The sequence below is a fragment of the Phocoena sinus genome, chromosome 12 (genome assembly GCF_008692025.1).
Source record: "Phocoena sinus isolate mPhoSin1 chromosome 12, mPhoSin1.pri, whole genome shotgun sequence".
NCBI lineage: Eukaryota > Metazoa > Chordata > Mammalia > Artiodactyla > Phocoenidae > Phocoena > Phocoena sinus.
This window is the reverse complement of record NC_045774.1, coordinates 83,906,471-83,921,404: the sequence shown is the minus strand read 5'-3', so window position 1 is coordinate 83,921,404 and position 14,934 is coordinate 83,906,471. Positions and strand designations below refer to the sequence as shown.

The 14,934-nt window shown below is 44.2% G+C and overlaps 1 protein-coding gene across 1 annotated transcript in view; it reads right to left on the bottom strand.

The window, feature by feature from the left end:
- LMBRD1 (LMBR1 domain containing 1) overlaps nt 1-7,829 on the bottom strand; it is a 118,463-nt gene extending 110,634 nt beyond the window's left edge. The window contains exon 1 of the mRNA XM_032651454.1: nt 5,922-7,829. Within this exon, the coding sequence (XP_032507345.1) occupies nt 5,922-6,002 (81 nt within the window). The 5' untranslated portion in view covers nt 6,003-7,829. The remainder of the gene's footprint in view (nt 1-5,921) is intronic.
- Nucleotides 7,830-14,934: the final 7,105 nt, after the last annotated feature.

The following is a 14,934-nucleotide window of genomic DNA, read 5'->3' as shown; positions in this document are numbered from 1 at the left end:
TAGCCTGAAGCACTTTCTTGAGCTGTTTTGCAGAATTTAACCCCACCTGGGGTGCTCAACCACTAGATCAACTGGAACCTAAGGGGTGATGATGTTGACCTTTTCTGACCCTAGTGACTTCAATCAATTAAAGCTTGGCCTCTGTGGACCTTTGCCCCAATTCTATTCCTCTGCTCAAGCCCCTTAATAATATGCATACACCCTTAGCTTAAAACTCCCCCAATCTTGCTGTTGAGGAGACACTGCTTTGGGAAGGACCCCCCTTGCTCTCCCTACTCCTGCTCTTCGGCTTGGCTGTGTCTTTTGGTTCAACACCCATCAACAGGCAAACCCAGTTTTTCATGTAACGTTACTTCCCTTCTAGTTCAGGAGCCAGAACTGAATTGAACTAAGCACCACCTAACTAACCTAAGCACCACCTAAGTAGTTTCAGTTTCCAAATTCTCCAACCACAGTCAAGATATAAGAACAGTTCCATCACCACAGAAAAATCCCCTTTGCCCCTCCAGAGTTAACCCGTCTCTCTACTCCCCAGCCCTCGACAACCACTATCTGTTATCTGTCCCCATACCTTCTGCTTTTTCTAGAATGTCATCATGTCCTTATATAGCATGTCTTTTGAGTCTGGCTTCTTTCACTTAGCATAATGAATCTGAAATCCATCCAAGTTGTTGCATGTAATTCCTTTACATTATTAACATTTCAGTTGGTATCAGAATAGCAGGAAAAAATAAGGTGAAAAGGAAAATGTGCTCCTGGGAACCTGGTGGTTGGAGAGAAAGAAACAAAGGAGGAAAGGAAGGAAGGGAGGGGGGAGGGGGGAGGAAGGAAGGAAGAGAAAGAGGGAGGGAGGAAGGGAGAGAGGGAGGGGGGAGGGGGAGAGAGAGAGAAAGGAAAGAAAGGAAAGAAAGAAAGAAAAAGAAAGAAAAGGAAGGAAGGAAGGAAGGGAGGGAGGGAGGGAGAGAGAAAGAAAGCTTCGAAGAGAGAAAGAAAGAAAGAAGGAGAGAGAGGGAGGGAGGGAGGAAGGAAGGGGGAAGAGAGAGAAAGAAAAAGAAAGAAAGGAAGGAAGGGGAGAGAGAAAGAAGACCTTCATTCAAATTCCGGCTTAACAACTTACTAATTTCTTCTTGTTCTGGAAAATATTCTTTCATAAAATGTTACTTATATTAATATTTAATGGGTTTGTTTCTAAATTAATTGACAGATATTTAAAATATTCCCCAATTATTTTGGAAGTCACTGGAAGATGAACCTTTTCTTTCTATCCTGACACAAAGTGCTCAATAAATTTTTTGTTGGACTTCAAGGAGATCTGTACTTTTACAAAGTTCAGAGTGACTGGTATTACTGCAAAGGAAGGAGTTTGCCAATAACAGGCAGGGAAAGGGCAACACAGGCAAAATAGTTAAGCCAGAGGTTCCCAAACTTTTTGGTCTCAAGATCCCTTTACAGTTTTAAAACAGAACCCCAAGCAGTTGTTTACAGGTTAAATCTGTAACAGGGAAGAGCTAAATCGGACTCCAAGTTGGATCCGTTTCTTCGACTTTAACCTTTGCTTTTTGTTGCTTTTGTTATTATAACCATACCTAATGGCCTGCCTCAGGGAACCCGCAGGCCTGTGAATGGCTGCAAGGAAAAAGAAACTAACACATCCCCTCTCCCAGGCTGGTCACTCCAGGAAGTGTTTTGCAAGACTGATGGCCCTTTTACTTTACTTCCTCAAGGCCTCTCCCTCTCTGATTCTGCAAAAGAAACTGGCATCCAGACCCCATAAGATGGTTTTTCAGAGACACTAGTCCACCATCTTCTCAGTCTGCGAGTAAAGTCGCATTCCTTGCCCCGACACTCGGGTTCACTGGCCTGTCATGCGGCGAGCAGAGCGAGCTTGGACTCGGTAACAGATCTATCAATAGTTACTACGTTATAAAATAAACCAAATGTCCTCAACTGTAAGACAGAAATAAGAATACTTCTTTCATAGCAGGTTATAAAAATTGAATGAAGGGTTTACTACAGCGCCACAAACAGCAGCAATTATTATTAAATGTCATATGAAGTAACATCTTAGAGGATTTCATAAAAGAGACCAATACATAATTTTGCTAACAACTATAAGGAAAGGTTTAGAGCAGTCCCCAACCCCTCACAAGAGATTGTGATTTCACCTGTCTGGGCATTAGGGCTTTTAACACTCCCCAGGTGGCTTTAATGAGCAGTCAAGGTGGAGAAGCACCTGGGCAGAGGCAGGCATAAGAACAGATAAACTTTTGTTAAATGAATATACACCTACTGCCTGGGATCTTGTCGAACTGCAGATTCTGATTCGGTGGGGCTGGGGTCTTATATTTTGTATTTCTCACAAGTTCCCAGATGATGCCCTCACTTTGAGTAACAAGAGTAAACTTGCTTTACAGAAACGGAGACTCAATCTTGTACAGTAACGGGAAGTGCAACTGGAGAGATGGTGTAAACCAAATTACTGAGCATCCTGCAGGGGGAGGCTTAGGTAGAGGAGCTCAGATTGACACAGTAAACGTAGACAGTTGGATTATAGACTTTAGAGGGGCCAAGTCTCACCTTGCCTTATGCGGCAGAAGAAAATGAAGTCCATCCTGTTTGCCCAAGGTTACAAAAGAAGTCAGTCTCAGTGTTCTGATTCTTTAGAAGATGACTGGCAGCAGTTCTCAAAGTGTTAAGTCCCCAGACCTCTGGCAGTCCCACAACCCTTTCTGGGGATTTGCAAATTGAAACTAACCCCATAATAATACTAAGACATCATCCGCCTTTGTCACTATGTTGATATATGCACTGATGGCGCAAAAGCCTTGGTGGGGAAAACTGCTGGCGTTGGCACCAAACGTGCCAGTAGTAATCTTACTCTTTACCACCACACCACACTCACAGAAGGGGGAAAAAAAAATGTTTTAAAGACTATTTAACTTAAAACTATAATTGACAAAGCAGTAAATGTTAAACTTTATTAAACTTCAACACTTGACTCTTTTAATACTCCATGGGGAAATGCATACTGGAAGTATGTACTCAACCTGCGATGGCTGGCTGCCCCCAGGAAAAGCACCTCAGTATTTAAGAGTCAAAAGCCAAACTAGGCACTATTTCCAAGAAACATCATTTTCGCTTCAAAGCACAAGTGACTAACTATGGTTATTCAGACTTGGATATTTGGCAGATTTTTTCTAAATGAACAAAGGAAGCCCATCAGTTCAAGAAAAACAACTGACAGTATTTGTTACAGGTGATAAAATTCAAGCCTTCAAATGAAAACCAGAATTTTGGAAAACCTGTATCCACGACTGTGAGCTTGACAATTCATTTCTGAGACATTTCTTCTGACAAGATCAGTAGTGATACTGATGAATGTGATATTTTGATTTATATAATGAAAGGTATCCATATTTGGAAGATCTGCATAACTCAGTGAACCAGTATTTTCTAAATGATCAAATGCATCACATTATAAAACCACACATGGGGAAAGATCCATTCAAAGTACAACGTGGACTTTAATACAACTGAACAAAAGTTCATTGATAGGGTTTCAGAAACCATATTTCATATTAAGAAGCTTCTACTTACTGAGTTTTGGTGTAGTATTATAGAACAAGGTCCACAATGACCTAAGATACTCTGCTTCCAACTGCGTATCACTAAAACTTCATATACTTCAATCAAAATAATCTCTGAAAAGGCTGAATGCAGAAGCAGACATGAGAATTCAGCTCTCTTCTAATAATCCAGGAACTAAAGAGACTTGCAGAAAATTAAACAATGGCCCTCATTACTAATTTCTTTCTACTCCAACATCTAATTTCAGACCTTTAATTCCCTTCTCATTTTATCTTGTTCCCACTGTAATATCACCAACTTAAATGGCTTCCCTTCATTATCTACCCAAAGTTTGCCTCAATTCCACTTTCTCCCAATATTGTTCTCTATTCTCTGAAGTCCTATTTAATTCATAAAACCATACTTTGGTTTTCAGTACTTAAAATAACCTGTTACAAGAATTTTTGTTTTCCCACCTATCTTCAGGCCCTCCTAAAGGCCACATTTTGTTTTGTTTGCATCCTCCTACAATTTACAGTACAACTGCTGTAACTTACATGTTTTTCAAGGATAACTGCCAAGAGACTCCCCCCTGAACTTTGATACAGGTTACCTGCTCCTTTGTTCTCCTCTGTCAGGGAGGAGGAAATGTACCTTTCATTCTGCAGTTCTTCTGACTGGTCTAACAACTAAATTGACATGAGATAGATCAACAGGAGAAAATCAAACAAACGCTTGAGAACATGTATACAGGGGAGAGACCCAAGAAAACTCGCCAAAATGGCCAAAGCCCTCACCTTAAATACCACTTTCAGCTACAGACAGAGGATCCTGGCAGCGGGGGGTGGGTGGGGGGGTGGGGGGTGGGTTTGGGACTTCAACAGGAAGGAAGGCAATTCACATGCACACAGAAAGCAAAAGGTTGGCAAATACACTTTTGCTGGGCCAGGCAGACACAACAGGACAGAGGGACTCGGATCTCTAGGCCCAGCGGAGAACCACCACCATCACGCCTAGCCCACATCCTCTGCAGGATATCTCAGGTGATGACTCTATTTTGGGAACAAGCCCCTTACCTAAAATTCTCCCAGCAGCTAAGACAGAGGTAAAAAAGAAAGATTTCCCGAGTCTTCTGTTTCTTACATATAATCAGCCTGAACTAACCATCAAGCCAGAGAGCCATTTTGGGGCGCCAAATTTTGCTCCGCTACAAAGTCAAGTGAATACGAGGGTATGGAAAAGCCAGTGAACTCTCCAAGTACAAGTTTTGGAAACCACAGCCAACCTTCACGGTTTCCACTTTTCTCCAAGCAGAATAAAGTGTGCTCCGGGGTAAAGGCATTATTACTTTCCGGGCGCGGGGTAAAGGCAACAAGAGAAGCCTTTTCAAGTTTTCGCACTTTGGAGGGGCGAGTAGTTTCCGCTGCAACACCTACTGGAAAAACAGACTATAACACAGAGGTTGCAAACACGGTAGTGGAATCAAGAAAGTGAAGTAAAATGAGACAAGTCTTGATTTCAACAAGTGAAGTAAACAGTTTTTTGGTTTGATTTTATTGTTTTCCTAATGCAAAGCGGCAAAATACTTTGGGGCAGATAGTTGTCCTGTTGAAGCAACAACAGGATGCGCTGGAGACCACGAGGGAAGAGCGAGACTGGGGAAGGGTACGAAGAGAAATAAACTGAATTCCCAAATAAAAGGGTTTTAATATGGGTTAGGGAAGTACAACCTAGGCCATTTGGCCCATTAAGGCCCACGTTTTGCTCACTGGAGAAGCAGGAACCAGGGGGCTGGGAAGGAGGCACCTGAAGTCAGGTGGGTACACTGACCCTGACACTGGCAGTGACCAGGGCCCCAGCTCCGCCCTGCACAGGCTTTCGCCCATTAGAGACCAGGAAGGAACGCGAAACCCAGCGTCAGAACGAACACCGCACGTCACCAAGGCAGGGTCTCACAATGGGGAGAGAAGGCTGAAGACGCCCCATCCTAAGGGAAGGGACAAGGTGGACCACTCAGAGGGGCAGAGAAACCCCCCTCCCGGGGCGACGACGCGGCGCCCACGGGACTCGAGCAGGCGGGCGCTCCCGGCTCCCAGGGCCCCTCCTCTCCCCGGGCCCCCATACCCAGGTGCGCCAGCGCAGAGTCCGGGTCAGGAGGCAGCCACCAGCCGAGGGGACCACCCCGCGCGGGCAACGAGGGGCCGGCGCGCCCCTCACCGCGGCCCAGCCCAGGGCCCCCGCAGCCCCCGCAGGAGCGGGCGGGGCGGGGCAAGGAGGGTCCCGGCCCCGGAGACCAACGGCGGGGCTGCCCCTCCCCCGTCCAGGCCCTGGGGAACTCCAAGCGTCTCCCCTACCAGGAGCAGGAGGCCGAAGATGCACCAGCCGATCACCAGCTCGGCTGACGCCGCACCCGCCGCCGCCGCCGCCGCCGCCATCTTCGCTTCCGGCCGGGACAGCCCCGGCGAAGAGTGGAAAGGGAGGGGAGAAGGGAGCGAGCGCAGGACTCGGCCCCGCGGACCCTAAAGGTTAAAGGGGCGGAGGGGCGGAGCGCCTGGTTGCCTAGGAGACCAGACCCGCGAGCGGCCCCTGGCGACAATCGGCCGGGGGCGGGGCGCGTCCGGGACGCCGTGACTTCACGCGCTGCCGGCTGCGGGGCGGGGCGGGGTTTCTGAGGAGGCGTGGTCTCCCGGCTACGTCACCTCTGTGGAATACTTAATTAGGTCCTGGCTACTGAACCGGAAAAGCTAGGAGCCCACGCGCGGCGCAGGTGTTGTTTCTGCAGAGCCCGGCCGCCTTGGGGGCTTCCCCTGCCGCTGTAAAGGAGGAAGCTCCCTAGTGTCCAAGGCAGAAGTCCTCCCCAGGTTGCAGGCATGGCGGACTATGAAGGGAACGTTTCCCAGCTGCCCAAATGACCTTCTGATTTGCTGGCACCGGGGCCCAGCCTGAGTAGCTGCTGGGCTGGACGCTGCCTTATCATGTGATGTTATGGCCTTTATATTTAGATCTCTACATTCCTGTAAATTTCCATGATGACTTTATACCCTAAACGTACTTGACTCTGTGAACATATCAGAATGAAATCGCAGCTTCTCGTGATGTTCATAAATAAGTGAGCAAGGTACCGCCATAGGCCCATAGTGAAGCCCACGGAATGGTTCCGGGGTGGCTTGCCTGGGTCCATGGAGCGTGGGTACATCGTTAACCACTGAATTGAGCAAACGTATTTGTAGTCACAACACAACTTTATGGATGAAGCCCACATCTCTTGACAATGCATTATGTGGTTATGTTACCCCAGACCTGTTTCAGGCTGGAATCCTGCTGAAGGGAAGGGCAAAATGAGGAGGGAAGAAGAAAATCGAGAAGAGTTTTACTGTGAATTGTACCATCCAAGGTGGTTTCCTGCTCTCTGAACTTGTGAGTGTTTGAATGTGACTTTTCCTCCTGTGGGCCATTCACTTCTGGGGAGGCCTCTCTCCTATAGTTTCCTCAAAGTGAATAGAGACATCTCTACTCCAGCTAGCCACTTAAAATTCCCTCACCTGCTGCAGGGCATACTGTGGTCACTTAAACTTCTGCCTCTTCCTGCTAAGGTCTCCTAATCCTCTCCTGAAGGCCCGCTGGCTTGGAGGAGAAATTTAAGACAACGGCAGGCCAGTTTCCCCCCTTCTCACACACCGCCCAAATCCCCTGTACACCACATGATCCGTATGGCTTGCACCAATAACCTTTGAGAGCGCAGGCCGTTCCCAATGTAGCTGCCTTGTCCTAGTTCTAATATTAAAGCTCTCAGCCCTTCTTGGATATCCCAGAGGGAGTCAGCTGAACTCCAGAGTCGGCTGAAGTTCTCCCATGCCTAAGTTGGGTACCAGCCCTCTCTCAGATGCAAGGCCCATATGTCAGATTTCCCAAGTAGCTCCCTCGAGACCTCCCTTACTAGGCTAGGGATTAGATGGCAACATGTCACCTCAGCCTTCCACACACATATCACTTCTTGGAGTTAGAAATGGGAATTCATAGACCAGCACCAATTCTCAGAGGAGAAATCTCTTCAATTTCTCTTCTCCCCCTCCAGTCCATTTATTACTATTTTATTTGGCTGAAGGGCCAAGAATTTAAACTCCTCTTACATCCCTTTTTAACTCTGTATGTGAAGGAGAATTTATGGTTAGGAGGGGAGTTCAAGAATTAAAGATCATAATCTCCCTACCACTTTAAATTTTATGTGAAGCTGGTGATTTTTTTTCAAGACTAGAATGAACCATTTTTTTTGTTGTTTTTTTTGTGTTTTTTTTTTTGCGGTACACGGGCCTCTCACTGCTGTGGCCTCTCCCGTTGCGGAGCCCAGGCTCCGGACGCGCAGGCTTAGCGGCCATGGCTCACAGGCGCAGCCGCTCCGCGGCATGTGGGATCTTCCCAGACCGGGTCACGAACCCGTGTTCCCTGCATCGGCAGGCGGACTCTCAACCACTGCGCCACCAGGAAAGCCCTAGAATGAACCATTTTTAATAGCTGAGGTACTGGGTTGGCCAAAAGGTTCGTTCAGTTTTTTCCAGAAGATGGCTCTAGTAGCGCATAGTTATCTTTAACTTCATTCGAAACAATTTTGTTAGGTCGTATGTGACAGCTGTCACATCAGCGTGCATTTTAAAAAAAGACATCAAAATTGGTGGATTTTTGTGTAGCCATTTTAATATTGAATATGGAAGAAAAAAGCACCATTTCCGGCATATTATGCTTTATTATTTCAAGAAAGGTAAAAACGCAACTGAAACACAGAAAACGATTTGTGCAGTGTATGGAGAAGGTGCTGTGACTGATCGAACATGTCAAAAGTGGTTTGAGAAATTTCGTGCTGGAGATTTCTCGCTGGACGATGCTCCATGATCGTGTAGACAGTTGAAGTTGATAGCGATCAAATCGAGACATTGAGAACAGTCAATATTATATCACACGGGAGATAGCTGACATACTCAAAATATACAAATCAGTTGTTGAAAATCATTTGCACCAGCGTGGTTATGTTAATCGCTTTGACGTTTGGGTTCCATATAAGTTAAGCGAAAAAAAACCTTCTTGACCATATTTCCGCATGCGATTCTCTATTGAAACGTAATGAAAAGTTTCCATTTTTAAAACAAATGGTGACGGGCGATGAAAAGTGGACACTGCGCGACAATGTGGAATGGAAGAGAGCGTGGGGCAAGGGAAATGAACCACTACCAACCACATCAAAGGCCGGCCTTCATCCAAAGAAGGTGATGTTGTGTATATGGTGGGACTGGAAGGGAGTCCCCTATTATGAGCTCCTTCCGGAAAACCAAACGAATCGTTCCAACAAGTACTGCTCCCGACTAGACCAACTGAAAGCAGAACTTGACGAAAAGCGTCCAGAATTAGTCAACAGAAAACGTATAATCTTCCAGCAGGAAAGCACAAGACCACATGTTTCTTTGATGACCAGGCAAAAACTGTTACAGCTTGGCTGGAAAGTTTTGATTCATCCACCATATTCACCAGACATTGCACCTTCAGATTTCCATTTATCTCAGTCTTTACAAAATTCTCTTAATGGAAAAAATTTCAATTCCCTGGAAGACTGTAAAAGGCACCTGGAACAGTTCTTTGCTCAAAAAGATAAAAAGTTTTTGGAAGATGGAATTATGAAGTTGCATGAAAAATGGCAGAAGGTAGTGGAAAAAAGGGGTGACTATATTGTTCAATAAAGTTCTTGGTGAAAATGAAAAATGTGTCTTTTATTTTTACTTAAAAACCGAAGGCACTTTTTGGCCAACCCAGTACCTTCCATTGAATTCAGCTTATTTAATAAATTGGGTTCACTCTTTTGCTGACTCTGAACACCTAAGTGTTGGGGTAGCATTGAGCAGTAGCTTAACTTTCAAGTTGGAAAAGCCTTGTAAACCTGTGTTGCTGATGAGAGAGTGACTAGTTATAAGGATAGTAGTGGTTTGAATCAGGAAGATTGGGAGAAAGGGAAAAGAGAAAGTGACACACCTGAACAGGTAGAAAAGGGCACGTCAGCCCATCTTTCCATTATTCCACCCAATCAGGATGTACTATTCATTCAGCATATGACCAGACCAGTGAGGACTGAACACACTCTCCTGAGTGATGTTCTTAAACCTAGGAAGCCTTACATTACAGACCAGAGTTCTTGAAAAATAATAACCATCTTGGGCTTCCCTGGTGGCGCAGCGGTTGAGAGTCTGCCTGCCGATGCAGGGGACACGGGTTCATGCCCCAGTCCAAGAAGATCCCACATGCCGCGGAGTGGCTGGGCCCGTGAGCCATGGCTGCTGAGCCTGCGTGCCTGGAGCCTGTGCTCCGCAACGGCAGAGGCCACGACAGTGAAAGGTCCATGTACCACACAAAAAAAATAATAATAACCATCTTTATTGGTTGTTGATAATTACAAAAGGAATACATGCTCATTAATAAAATTTCCAAACATGAATAATTTAGAAAGTAAAAGGCTCCTAATAAACGAACACAATCTTCCTCACCCCCAGATACTTGCCTTTAAGAGTTTCAAGGCTTTTTGTATGCACATTGTAATATACTCCATGAGGATGTAAAAACCCAATAGACAGTCCTTTCCTGCTCCCCTGATGCTATAGATTGAATATTTGAATATGTGCTCACCCGCCCCACATCCATATATTAAATTCTAAGACTCAAGGTGATGCTATTTGGAGGTAGGGCCTGTAGGAGGTGCTTATGTCAGGAGGGCGAAGCCCTCAGGAATGGTCAGTGCCCAACTCCAGAGAGCTCTTCAGCCCCTTCTGCTATGTGAAGTTAAATGAGAACATAGCCCCAGCCAAACACTGAATCTGTCACCACTTTGATCTTGGACTTTCCAGCCTCCAGAACTGTAAGAAAAAATTTCTGCTGTCTCTAAGCCACCCAGTTTATGGTATTTTTGTCAAAGCAGCCCAAATTGACTAAGACGCTTGGAATTACTGTAGAAGCCCTTGCCGTACCCCACACCCAACAAATCATGGGAAGGTACCAGGATTTCTGTGGATGTTGTTCCATTTTAAGGTCAAAGAAATGGCCATGTGTAGCTCGTCACTCCCAAGGGGTTTAATAAGAGGAGATGTTGTAGGAAAACATAGGCCTATCCAAACCTAGAGCCCCTTGACTATATGTAGAGGGCTAGAGGCCTTTGGAGGAAGGCAATGTGTGCAAGGGAGCAATTCTCCTTCCCCTCGTTCTTCTGTCTCTCAGATTTTGAATAGTCTTTCCCTAAAGCCAGTGGGACAAGATTACACAAGAGAATCACCCATCAGGTTGAAGGGTGTGACCTGAATTTTGGGAGAGGCCCGGCATCACTGCAGGTGCGAAGGGTGACTGACTCACAGGGGTGCCTGGTGCTGAGCTGGGATAAAGAGATTGCTGAGGAGCATCTTGGTGCAGAAAGGGTGTGGGTGAGCTTCTTCCCATCCACCCCTCCCCGGCCCCCCCCTAGGCTAGCTCAATCAACTCACCCTGAAGGCTTTGGTGGACGCCCCTGAGAACTACCCTCTCCCACGGGCTTATTTGTGTGGAAGGCTAAGGAGAGCTGCAACAACCTCCCCTGGTGGAGGCCTTCCAGAGAATTCTCTTGGCAAGACAGGAACCCGTGGACAGCAGGAAGCTGGTGGAGTGGCCCAAGTGAGAAAACAGACCAGGCCGTGACAACCTATAGAAAGGTTATCTTGACACCAAAACCAGACAAAGACAGAAGGAAAGAAGAAAACTACAGTGAACATAGATGCCAAAACTCTCAACAAAAGAGCTCATGAGGGCTTCCCTGGTGGCGCAGTGGTTGAGAGTCCGCCTGCCGATGCAGGGGACAAGGGTTCGTGCCCCTGTCCGGGAGGATCCCACATGCCGCAGAGCGGCTGGGCCTGTGAGCCATGGCCGCTGAGCCTGCGTGTCCAGAGCCTGAGCTCCGCAACGGGAGAGGCCACAGCAGTGAGAGACCCGTGTACCGCAAAAAAAAAAGAGCTCATGAAGCACAAACCATCACTCCTCTCAGCCCTATCCCAACGGCACTCAAGAGGCTCCCCTCCTCGAGCTGGGGGATGGAGGGCAGGTGTGGGAAACAGGAGGCACAAGAATGGTTCCTCATTCATTCCCTTTACAAGGTCCTTACAAGGTCCATAACCAAAGATAGGATTATGATCAAGTGACAAGTACTGTGATCAACAAGTTCCTACTGTATAGTACAGGGAACTATAGTCAATATCCTGTAATAAACCATAACAGAAAAGAATCTGAAAAAGGATATATATATGGATATATATATGTATTACTGAATCACTTTACTGTACACCAGAAACTAACACAACATTGTAAATTAACTATACTTCAATTAAAAAAAATTTAATGGTAAAAACAAAATGAAAAACATGTACTGTGAGGTAGAATTTATAGAAATAATCTTACATAGGAATTGGTAGAAAGAAGAAAAGAAAATTGTAAGTTTTAATTAAAAGGAAAGAAGAACAGGCTGGAAGAAAAATTTATGCCAATGGGATAGAAAGAAAAAAAAGTAGGATATAGAGGCTTAACTTGGCCTAGAACTGGTGAGTAGAAGGGTGAATGAGTCAGAAACACATGAGGGTCAGGGGCTGTGGAGGGGTCAGCAATGTAAAAGAGTCCCATCGCAATGACTGCAGGCCTTAGGCCCAGCAAACAGAGTCAACCTACCCGCGTAATGGTAACTGTACAGGTTGCTATGGCCTGCACCCTGAAATCACATTTAGACCATAAGGAAATCTAGTTATGTATCCAGGTTAACTGTGTGTATTACACCACTGGATTTTAACATGTTGTGTTTCAAAAATAGCTGCTTTTTACACATCACTGAAAAAAATTTTATTACCTTGTTGGAAATTTAAAATATCAGACTGTCCTTCCAAATAAGATGCTTGAAAACCCTCAAAATTTGTCTTCTTGTCCTATTTTCTGTCCCTCTCTTGCTAACCAATAATCCTCCTTCTGACTGACAAATACTTCTCTAGCTATTTTAACACCTGCAGTCAGGTTACAGTTAAGCCTTTCTGGCCTCAGATCCCAGTGACTTTGCACATGTCTGTCCTGCTCCATTGCATGCTGATTTAGAACTTATCTCTGTTGGGCTCCGTGTTGTGCCTACACGTTATCTTCCATCCAAATGATTTAACAATGATCCAGGGGGAACGTTTCCATGGACCTGAGGAAGTTTGATCAAGCCTTTTCCTCCCCTTTCACTGTCATTCACCTGAATTGGTCATCACAACCCCGAGAAGTTCTTTTCTTTGTGGAAGTGCTTACAATATGTTTATAAGGTAATTGGCACCTATGGTTGAGAGCCCATTTGGTTCTGCTAGAACATTTGCTCATTTGTATGTAAACCAGTGGGGGCCAGAGGTTTTTGCACAAGAGCCAATCCATGAAAAATTAAAAGTCTATGCTCTCCGTTTCTTCATTTAAAATCAAAAGAGCTTTTTCTTGAGTCCCAAAGTATATGTTATACTCAAAAAACATGGTTCACCTATTGCACTGTGTAGAAAACTGACAAAAACGAAAATGACACTGAAATGTTAATATATGAGTGTTTTTGATTTGTGGACACAGAGGCAATTTTCCAATTTCTCATTCTAAAAGTAGACTGCACACAGTATCATAATGTGAATTGTGAAATTCGCATTTCCATATTTCTGCAATTATAAACTCTTAATGGATACCATCTGTGTACTTCTAATGGAACAAACATTCTCACATGAACTGGTGACCCAAGTTAGTTTTTCTTCTTAAGATTTTTCTTCTGGTGATGCAAGAAATGATTTATTCATAGTCTAGACATGTTAAAATATTCATGTAATATCAATACCTTCAAGTGTTTTTCATTGTGTCAATTCCCAAGCCTGGTGTTTATGTACTTTAAGGTATAAAAAATAAATTTAGTTATACAACTTAAACATAAAGTAATGTCAAAGTCAGTTTATGAGTGGAAATTACAATAAAAACTGATTTTAAATTTATGATGTTTAAAAGTGATCCATAGCACAGTCAATAATTTTAACAAAGGAAGCATGTATTTTTCATTTGTAGCATATGCTGCTCCTTTTTCTAGTAATAGGGGCTCCTCTCGCGACTCAGCATCTATTCTTTTCCATCGTGGGATTCCATTTGCCTCATTTCTGGGCTTCTCAGATTATCTTTGAAATCAAAGTGCTTGTGTGCTTTTTGCCAAGATGAGATTTAATTTTACTAAGTAACCTTAACATTGGATTTAACAGTACATTTTAGACATTGTTAAACAGAAACCAATCTAAAAACATTAATATTCTGTAGTTCAATCCTGTGAATAAAGCCACTATTTTCTAAATGAAAACCACCTCCTGCTTCATGACAGCATGGTCTCTTCACTGACGCCTAACTATTTTCATTGAACTATCAATGACGTACAATATTATGTTAGTTCAGGTGTACTACATAATGATTTGTCATTTGCATACATTATGAAATGATCACCACCATAAGTCTAGTATCCATCTGTCCCCATACAAAGTAATTACAATATAATTGACCAAATTCCTTATGCTGTGTATTACATCCCCATGGCTTATTTATTTTAATCCCCTTAACCTATTTCACTCAATGCCCACACCCCTCCCCTCTGGCAACTACCCATTTGTTCTCTGTATTTATGAATCTGTTTTCATTTGTTTTGTTTGTTTTCTGTTTGTTTGATTTTAGATTCCACATATAAGTGAGATATTTGTCTTTCTCTGGCGGACTTATTTCACTTAGAATATTACCTTCTAGATTCATCCATGTTGTCGCTAATGACAAGATTTCATCCTTTTTATAGTTCCATTGTCTATATACACCACATCTTCTTTATCCATTCATCTGAATGATGGACACAGCATGTTTACATATCTTGGCTATTGTAAACAATGCTGCTATGAACATTGGGGTGCATATATCCTCTCAAACTAGTATTTTTCTTTTCTTCAGGTAAATACCCAGAAGTGGAATTGCTGGATCATATGGAAGTTTTATTTTTCATTTTTGAGGAACAGCCATACTGTTCTCCATAGTGGCTGCACCAAGTTAAAATCTTCCCAACAGTGCATGTGTGTTCCATTTTCTCCACATAATTGCCAACACCTATTTTTCTTACTTTTTTTGACAATAGTCATTCTGACAGGTGTGAGGTAGTATATCATTGGGTTTTGATTTGCATTTCCCTGATGATTAGGGATGTTGAGCACCTTTTCACATGTCTGTTGACCATCTGTACGTCTTCTTTAGAAAAATGTCTATTCCGGTCCTCTGACCTTTTACTTAAGTGGGTTGTTTGCTTTTGGA